Below are 10158 nucleotides of genomic sequence, written 5' to 3'. Positions count from 1 at the left end.
AGAATTGTTACTGTTATAGGAGTTTGATCTAAAAAGGCGACTCATAGAATTGTGCATCTACTATATAGGAGCCAGGAAACAATTTGCTACAGGACTCATAGATAAACCTGTTATAGGAGTTTCGAATCTAGGACTTATATATTCATATAATTCTGTCATATGTGCACAAAACCAACTACCATTCAATCTTTAATCTTCACGGTACGTGCACACAATAAAAACATTCATATAATACGGCATGCATAAATAGAATTGCAAGTTTTACATCTTGGAAAAACTCTCTAAGCTTTTTATTCATAAAACAACTAAAAGTAAGAAATAAAGTCCCACTATTCAATTGCATCTAAGAAATCAAAATTATATGCGACCCTTAGTATAATTTTGATCCACATAAACTTTTAATTAAGGCAAACCTTATAAAGAATGAACCACTGGGTGCAGGGTCTTGCAAAGTGATTCTGTATTGTGGACTGGAATATATAGAAATAAATATCTCAAAACTGGAAATGTTTGGTTGCTAAAGAAAGTAAAATGAGTGTTGCTTCCCAATTTGAAACTTTGAAGGAAGGGTTGCAATTGAAAGTACATGATGGAACCAATGCATGCTCAAGTTTCCTGATGAGTTGGAGGACTACATTTGGGGCTTTTGCGGAACCTCAAAATTAGACCAAGGGTTGAAACTTTTCTCTGGATTGGTGTTCAAGATAAACACTCCTTACAAATGAGCGGCGGTGAGGAGGCATATGACTGATGATGCGTCTTGTGGGGTATGTAATGCTTGCAGTGGAGAGACTCATGCTCATGCTCAAGATTGGTCTCCTGCCCCTCCTGATGTGTGGAGCCAGGAAGTGCTCTTGGTGCTGGAGGGCTTATCAGCGTTTATGGCTTAAAGCTTGCTTGGGACCAAGGTATTTCCTGGCTAATGGTATAAGCTGATTTTGCTCTTCCGTCTCTCATTCAAGGGGAGTATTGTCCAACTCATCCCTCGCTAGGCCTTACCTCTGAATGCAAGAATCTGATTCTTGTTAGTTGGGATTGCTCAGTAGTTCATATACATGGAGAATGGAATGACGCCGCGGACAGGTTAGCCAAACATGACACGGGAAGTAATTTAGGATATTAGATTCTCCCTCTAATTGCCTAGCATAGCACCGGCTCTTCAGGATGACAAGTCTGACAGAACTAGACAGACTTGACCATGTAACTGAAGAAAAAAAAACAATAAAACAATAAAACAAAAAAACAAAGTTCAAGGTTTTTGTTAGTTTAAGGATTTTGTGGCATGCTTTAACTTGACCAAGAAAAAATAAATCCAAATAACATGACAGTTAATTAAACCACAAACACGAGTTGGGTTTGTGACAAGAATATTGAACAATGAAGGAGAAACAAACAGTAGAAACTTTACTTTCAAGAGTAGTGAACAATGAAGAAGAAATAAATGTTGGAAAACTTACTTTGAATAAAACATTAGTATTGCTAACGATGAACAGAATCCGTCAATAAGACTGTAAAGCAATCACTGGGCTCCAACTGACTGAGCATGTTTCTCAAATCTGTTGAGGGACTTACTACTTCTACATTTTTCAGGCTTGTGAGGCGACACAAATCATCAGAAGACATCGTTAAGTCAGTGCACCCTTTGATGAGCAAACACTGAAGACTGCACATTGCACCACTCCCAACTCTACAATATTTGGCATCCAATTTCACCATATGCAGGACTCGGAGCTTAGGGAAACCACCATTGAAACAAAGATGCTGTCCAGTGACAGAATGTTGTTGTAGTTTAAGTATCACAAGGTTTGGAAGCTTTTCCAGGGTTTGGATATCAACAGATTGGAGCTCAGTTTTTTGCAAAGTAACCTTGGTGAGGGTCAATGGGAATACAATTGAATCTGGAAGATCAACAGGTGACACTACCTTCAATGTCTGAAGGTGGTTCAGATGGTCAAGACTTCGCAAAAATTCTGATGTTACCTCTCTGGAAGGGCCACCGAATCCTATTTTCTTAACATTACCAAATTTGGCCTTCACCATAAAACGCCTGGCTGCTCTGTCGGCATATAAACCTGACAATGATTTGAGAGGGCAGAGAGTACTATTCCTACTACCTGGGCCAGGTTTAATTCTCAGTTCTTTGAAGTGAAGATGTCGAAGCCATTGCATCTTCCAAACCCCACCTGGTAGCTGGTGTATACAAGATTCTCTCATGTCTAACGTTTGCAAATTATAAAGCCCACATATGGAGAACGGAATGTGTTGGAGTTTTGGAGCGTTAATCCGCAAGTACCTCAGATTATGAAGCTCCCAAAGTGCACGAGGAAGTTGGAGCACTACAAGAGAACCTAGATTTAACACCATCAGCATCTTTAACTTCCGGATAATTAAGTGCTGCTGCGTCGTGGATAGAGAACTTCTAGTGCCATACAATTGAAAAGAGCGAATGGTAGAAGAAACATGATCTAGGTAGTCAGAAAAATTCTCGGGAACCGTTTCGCTGATGGCAAGTCTTCGTGTCTGCCTCCAAAACATATGTTCTCTGTTGAAGGTGGTCTTAAAAAAGTTATAAATCTCATCACCCTGCCAAATGCAGAATTCTCGCAAAAGACCCAGTACACAGCATGTTTTCACTCCATCATCTGTCCTCCTCGCAACCACCTGGACCAAGCCCAAATTGATGAGCTCCTCCAAGTAACTTTCCCCAACATTCTCTATGTCTACACTGTCCGTTTCATGAACAAATCCCTCGGCAATCCACAACTGAATTAATTGCTTGGCAGAGATCTCATAATGTTCTGGGAACATTCCGAAATAAAGAAAGCATAATCTCAACTCACGGGGCAAGGAATTGAAGGTCGAAGTCATAAATGTTCTCTCACTACCCTCAATTACACATTTAGGTGTATTATTATACACCCAGCTGTAACGTGCGCAAGTCTCTTCACCTGCCAATAAATTCCCTACGATCACAATTGCAAGGGGTACTCCATGGCAATTTCTTGCAATTTGTGATCCAATTTCCTCTAGTGTCGAAGGACATTCTGATCCTCTAAAGGCCAGATCAGATAGAAGTTTCCAGCTATCTGCATTACTGAGAGGATGCAGAAAATACAGAGGACCCTTGCTTACATAAGAAGCTACTTGTTGAAGACGTGTCGTGACCAATATTCTGCTCCCATTCATATTGTCTGGAATAACGCGTTTTACGTAATCCCATGCTTCCACTGAATATAAATCATCCATGACTATCAGATACCTCTGCTTTTGTAACTGTTCATACAGCGTCTTCGTGAGCTCATCCTCGGGCATTCTAAGCAATTCCTGGTTATTGCCTGGCATGATACATTTTGCTATGCATTCCAACAGATACTGATCAGAGCTGATTTCCCGCGATACATCAACCCAAGCACTCACATCGAAATTCTTTTTAATAGATTGATCATTGTAAATTTTCCAGGCAAGAGTAGTCTTGCCTATGCCTTCCATTCCAACAATTGAAATCAAATCCAGCTGTGAATTTCCGGATGTGAGCTGCTTTACTAGTTTACTAGCCTCATTGTCCAAGCCCACAATATTAATATCATCCATATGAGACTGATCAAGCAAAGGTCTACGGATTTCCGCAATTTCATCCTCCAATCTGCCCATATAATTCTTGTAGTTGTCTATTCTCCCATTAATCTCATTTATAATGCTATTTATTTTTCTGAAGGCCTGATTCAGCATTGCTGCACATTGACGTTGATGGATATACTTTAATTTCCCCAGTCCCGTCGATTGCTTCTTAATATTCTTGAACAAGGAGTTAACTTCAATCTTTTCCTTGAAAATTAAGTCCATAATTTGGATAAAAAATATAATCCTGACTTCACTTTTGTTCTCTGGCTCGTTAGAGATTTCAAGAAAAGCATAAATCCTTTCGAGCTCAGAGATATATGAGTCTAATATATCTGCCTTTTCGAGAACTTCTTTTTCTCCTAAAAGATTCTTCAAAATCAGCACGTGGCTTTTCAAGTCCTGCATCACAAGTTGGTAAAACCTCTCCCAATCAGGTCCCCCACTCTTGGATGAACCTTGGCCTTCAGTATAGTTTTTGAACCATATCCCTGAAAGCATTTCCTCGCTTTCATCAATGTCATACTGAATAATGGATGAATCTCCACCATAGTTCTCACTAATTTCAAAAGGAGTTACAAATTCACGAGCCTTCCTTTTACCCTTATAGAGCTTATCTGTCCCAATTAATTTGCTAATCTCAGTTTCAAATTTCTTCTTCCTTGGACTTAGGCGAAGAAAATACTTGACTTTCTGAACGTTAATTTCGACCTCATTCTTGATGTGCTTTAACTTGATAGAGGCTTCACGAAGCACCGCATCATGGTAAGTACGATGCAGAAGCTTGCTTACCCCACTGCTCATCTGTACCTTTATTTTACTAATGACAACCTTGTCAATTGTATCCTCTGCATCATTCATTAATTTTGTGATATTGAAAATGACAAACTTGGTCGATGTCTTGTCTTCCTTGCTAACTTCACGATCCCTGAACCAGGAATCTAACAGTCTGACATCAGCATGAAACAATCTCACTCTTTCCTCAACTCCAACAAGTAGATTTGTATTTTGTGCAAAAATCTGGTTCACGTGCTCACAAAACAAAGAAATAACATAAAAATCCATTCCACTGCTTCTCTTATATTTTGAAACCCTGCTGCAAATGCTTAAATTGGAAGAGGCACCGATCTGTAGCAACTTTATGACAAGGAGAAGCTGTTCCCTACCGCTCTGAGTTAAGTGAGGCATGGGATGAATGGTACTCAAGATTTTTATATTGAAATTTAGGTTTCTGCATAGCCACAAGTGAGTGAGTTAGCATGGTAAAAGGGTTAATTTTAGTTTGGTACCCTAAACTCTCACCCTTAAGGCGTGTTTGTCCCAGCACTCTCAATTTTAACAATAAAGTACCCTATGTTTGTAAATTTGTTGCAATGTGGTTCTGCAATGGTTGTTAAAGAATCTGTTAAGTGATGACGTGGCAAACGTGGGACCCCCTTCTTTAAACATGCCTCCCCAAGAACCCAGAACCCCAGCCCGCAACCACCCAGACCCCTCCCCCCTTCTGTTTTCTTTCCTTCAATTTCATAATATTTTTTGTTTTTTTTATATTTTTTAATAGGTTTTTCATAAATCGGGTCCCATGTTTGCCACATCATCACTTAACAGATTCTTTAACAGCCATCGTAATTTCTATGCTGAACCACATTGCAACAATTTTACAAAAATATAGGGTACTTTATTGTTAAAATTGAGAGTGCACGGACAAACACGCCTTAAGAGTGCGAGTTCAGGGTACCAAACTGAAATTTACTAGAAAAAGATCAGAGTTTCAACGTGCTAGAGAAACTTGGGAAATCCAGAAGGCAGTCCAACAAATTATGAGTTCTTTATACGTCATTGTAAGTCTAGCACATAAACTCTCTCTTGAGTACAATATTTCACAATGAAACATTTTTATCGTTTAGTACAGACACGTTAAAGAAATTCAGAAATGAAAGAAAAACAAACAAACAACCCATCACCACCCCCAACCCCCAAAACAACACAGAAATAAAAATGAAACCCAAATAATCAAAAGCCAATGGCCAGTAGTCCAGCAGCAATCAGTTTCTACTTTGTTGGAGGAGATCATGAATTTAAATTGCATGAACGACAATTGTTGAATATAAAGTAATCAAAGAAAGCTGTGTAATCAAAGGTCTAGTACAAGAATAGAAAATATATACGTTAAATTGTATTCTGGAAAAGGATGGGATTTGATGTTCGAAACACAAACAACCAAATAAGTTAACAAGGCAAACAAAAAGAAGAAATACATAAATTTCAAATAATTTATTTAATTTAGTTATTCAACGTCAACAATAATTACAGAGTTATTCAAATATATTATATCAAAGTGTTTTTCTATTTCTATCAGTTAATCTACTCATATTGCCAAAACCCGGATTCTCTGTAAATCTTTCTGTTCATCTGAAACCTACAAATCATGTTGCTGGACAGAAAAAAGTACACTTTAAAACAGTTTATCGCATGTCATATCTGTACATCTACCTTAACTAAAGAAATAGTAGAACAGACAATTGTGCATCAAAGAAAGCTTGTGAAAATTACCCGGATCTGGGAGAATTGCCGAAGTGATATCCTCATGCCTGCGCAAAGGTGGAAGAAGCGCCAATATTTCGAGCATTTATCACAGATCTAAATTAAGTGGAGCAGAGACTTTGATGATTAGAGTAGTGACGAAGGAGAAAGAGGCCCATTCAGAATGGTTGTGTGATGTGGGATTGAAGGACTTGCCTTTCCTAAATCGACCACAGCGCTCACCGTATTGGATGAGAAAGACTTTCATGTCAGCCAATATTGTATTATTTGTTGGATAATAAAACAGTGTTAATTTATCTTTATTTTTATTTATTTTATTAATTTAATAATTTATCTTTATTTTTATGTTCTACTCCGCTTTAATTTCTGTTGAAACTAATTGATAGGAAGAAGAGAGGGTGTTTGTTGAGCAGTGGGTGGGGCAGGCTGCCACGGGACTTGAGTGTGGGGTTGTTTTTGTTTTTAATTTCTTTTATTTTTTAAAGTGCATTGTAATTGACAAAATTGCCCTTACGTAACTTACTTTAACAGAGATTTTCTGTTAAATCTAACCGAGGTGAAAGATTTGCACTAAAGTTGAAGTCTAGGTGGTAATCAGTCAAATTTTATTCTTTGGGTGGTAAATACGCACACCTTTATTAGTTGAGGTGGTATTTATACAAATTTCCCTTACTTTAAATAAACAAGGATCCATGTTTTTGTTTATTGAGAGGTTTTTTAGTTAAACCTTAGAAGATCGTTATTGTTCTCGAGTAAAAACGCTAATATCCAATTTTAAACTCAAAGCTGACTTCGCCACTGATGGAAAGTCAAACAGTGGAAGAGAGCAAGACAATTGCATTAAATGTGATTTGAACCATGAAGATCGGGCGCTTCAACCTGTCTAGGCCAGCTAAAAGCGCAAAAACTGAGGGAGATCCAAGGAACCGCCAGACTTAGCTACAAAGAAGAGACCGGTAATTAAGATATTCCCTTTTACCACGAGGACAAAACCCAGAAACCAAAAGGGCTATAAATAAGATGAAAATGTTTTGATTCGAGGATGCCAACTTCTCTCAAGAAAAAAACCATCTTATTTGAACTTACTTTAGATACCCTCAACTCAAACAAATTGCCAAACACATCTCATAGCAGATCAATGGCTAAGATTTGAATCAAACCTCTCTCAGTCTTTTGAGTCCCCAATTGACAACTCCTGATTGGAACTCTCTTCTTTTCCCAAACACATACTCTGATTAATTCCCAGTAGACTACTCCTGATTGGAATTATTGGTTATTGTTTGTAATCTAAAATGTTCTGCCAACATCAGTGCTTGGTATGATTTTTGTAAGCTAGTTGTGTTTTCTAGTTTATCTAAGATCAAACTCGTATATGTAAGCTTTCCTAAGCATTGTGAATACTGGTGGCACCTCAATCGGACTCTCTGTACTGTCTCAAGTAGATTATAGTGGTGTCCGAGGAGTTCTGTTTCTATCCGATAATCACTTCCTTATCTTCTGTTAGGTTGCTTTTGCTTTTAATCAAATGTATTTGGTCTAAATAGATTCACATTTGCTTTCTTGCAACAATATAATACCAATCTAACACAACAACTTAAAACTCTTATTTTGTTCTCTGTCCGATATCAATTTAAAGTTGTTACTTCTTCCAAGTTTTATTCTGCAACAAGTGAAATATTGAAGTTCTATTAACTGAGGCATAGAAAAGAACTTATCCAAGCCAGATTCCCCACTTGGAGCACAATGGCTTTGGTTAGAGGTTAAGATCCACGAGTGCAACACCATTTTCCCATCATTCGATTAATCATTCTCTCTTTCTACTAGAAGAGTAAAACACTAGTAGTGGCACACCTAACACATCCAAGGAAAAGGAGCAACATCAAGCCTAAATTATGGGTCCAGACGAGCCTTTCTTAATCAACAAGTAACACATCGCAGCTGAACATGAGCTTGCAAAAGGACTAGGGCATCACAGTGTTCTCCAATAGCACTCAAGCGCTTTTGGCACGTACATTGGTATTGGATAGACTTCAGTCCAACTTAGTCATTCCTTAAGTCTCTATTTATCTAGCCAAACATAAAAAGTCTATATATCTTCTACATTTATTTATATTTTATTGAAAGTCCAATTGGGTAAGGCAGTGTACCATCCTCTCTTACACTATTGTTAAGAATATTATTTAGAGAAAAATAAAAAATTAGCCATCTCTTTGTTTTTTGTTTTTCTAATTCAAATGATAGTCTAAATTATTAGTGAAGAAACTATCAAATGTCACGAGTATCAACTCGACTAAATCAGTGAAAATTCTTTTTCTTTCTAAAAACAAGTGATAGTTTAGGACCTGTTTGGTATTCAACTTGAATACAACCTTTTTAACTCAAAAACAAAATTTGAGTCCAAAAAAAAAAAAAAACTTGTTTGGTAGCCCTATTTTTAAAAACTCAAATTCAAGAACAACTAAAAAACACCCCAATTATTAAAAACAAAAATTATCTGTTTTTTCAGTTTTTTCTAACAACCCACAAGTTCTCAAATTTTTAAGATTTGAAAACAGTTTTCAAGTTGCATACCGAACAAGTTTTTGAATCTTAAAAATAGATTTAAGAACTCTTTGTTTTTAAGAAAAATCAAAGTTTTTGAGTTCCCTATTTGAATAGGATACTAAACGCTCCCTTAACTATTAGTGAGGAATCTACCAAGCGTCACGGGGTATCAACTGGACTAGACTGAAAATATACTCTTAACCAAACAGGAGCGTAAAGTATTTGTGAAATTGCCATTTTTTAATTTTGGTTAGGTGAAATCACCATTTTCTCATTTTGGTAAAGGGAAATCGCCATTTTTTAAGAGATTTTCTATTTAAACCGTACACTTCTCTTTGTTCACCCCAACTTCTAATTTCAATTTTCACAATTTCTAAGAAAACCCCACTATCTTCCCAAACTATCCTTAAATACACCCCAAGCTGAAAAAATAAGAAATAAAAGAGATTTTCTATTTAAACCCCACAATTTTCTTTGTTCACCCCAATACTTAAATCATTAAACAATATTTGTAGTATACATGAGATTTTGTTGTTTTCACAAGCTGTTTTTATCATGTGATTAGTGTTAGAAATGTGCCCTAAGAGCCAATACATTTGATGTAATCTCCTTAGAATACATTTCGTATATGATATATAAAGGGCAAACTTATTTGTTATCTTTTACATCGTGTAAAGAAACAAATGTCCCGGGTATGCTAAATAAGAGATAAAGTAATCTAAAAAAGATTAGATTCGGGAGACCTTTAATCTCTAACTGTAGCATCCCAAAATGTTCCTAATCATAGGTTATCAAATGGGCATTGATAAACCGTCAAGATTAGCGCATATTATGTATGCTCAATTGGGAGGATGGTTAGTCTCAAACCATTTGTGTAGTTGACACTAATATAAGTATGTGGGTGCTCATTAGTGAATGAGTACACTGAACGCGATCAACCGTAGTTCTCATATGGAGTATTTATCTACATGTCAAATGAGAACTCATAGTTGCAATAATGCAAATTAGTCCTTAGACCTGAGGCATCATGGTTGTCTTGTGATGCGTTATTGATCTTTGATAGCTCTTAAAGGCAAGCCGTAAAAGATTTGTCTTAAGTGTTGTTGGGATCTCTTAATTCATCATAGGGGCATGTGAATGTACAATAAGGAATCTCTACTTTCGATAAAGAAGGAGAATGTTTCAAGATGTGATTCAGCAAATCTTTGGCCAAAGTATTTTGAGCTTGATTTAGAAAATTGTTCTTAATCATGTTCTTTTGAATCACATGAGGTTATAAATCATATTAGGGGTTTGACATAAACAATCCGTACCCTAATAATATGATTTGAAACATTGTATAAGAGAAGGACCGTATTGCATTGCAATTCCAACTGAATAGGTTCTTCATCTATTCTGGTTAGCTTGGGTAGCCTTGATATATTGCTAGATGTCACTCTTGGCTTGTGGAAG

The 10158-nt window shown here is 36.9% G+C and overlaps 1 protein-coding gene across 2 annotated transcripts; it reads right to left on the bottom strand.

Annotated features, from left to right (window-relative positions):
- Nucleotides 1–445: 445 nt before the first annotated feature.
- LOC110752132 (putative disease resistance RPP13-like protein 3) lies at nucleotides 446–6421 on the bottom strand. 2 transcript variants are annotated; one of them, XM_021952734.2, is made up of 3 exons: nucleotides 6172–6421; nucleotides 1458–4849; nucleotides 446–1204 (listed from the first exon to the last, which is right to left on the bottom strand). In XM_021952734.2, exon 2 carries the CDS (start codon nucleotides 4804–4806, stop codon nucleotides 1480–1482), a length of 3327 nt encoding a protein of 1108 aa, XP_021808426.1. In that variant the 5' UTR covers nucleotides 4807–4849; nucleotides 6172–6421; the 3' UTR covers nucleotides 446–1204; nucleotides 1458–1479. The 2 variants fall into 2 exon arrangements, with proteins under 2 accessions (XP_021808426.1, XP_021808427.1); XM_021952735.2 differs by having other exon boundaries at nucleotides 446–1001.
- Nucleotides 6422–10158: the final 3737 nt, after the last annotated feature.

Source organism: Prunus avium, chromosome 1, assembly GCF_965620075.1.
Source record: "Prunus avium chromosome 1, drPruAviu1.hap1.1, whole genome shotgun sequence".
NCBI lineage: Eukaryota > Viridiplantae > Streptophyta > Magnoliopsida > Rosales > Rosaceae > Prunus > Prunus avium.
This window is presented reverse-complemented; position numbering and strand designations above follow the sequence as displayed.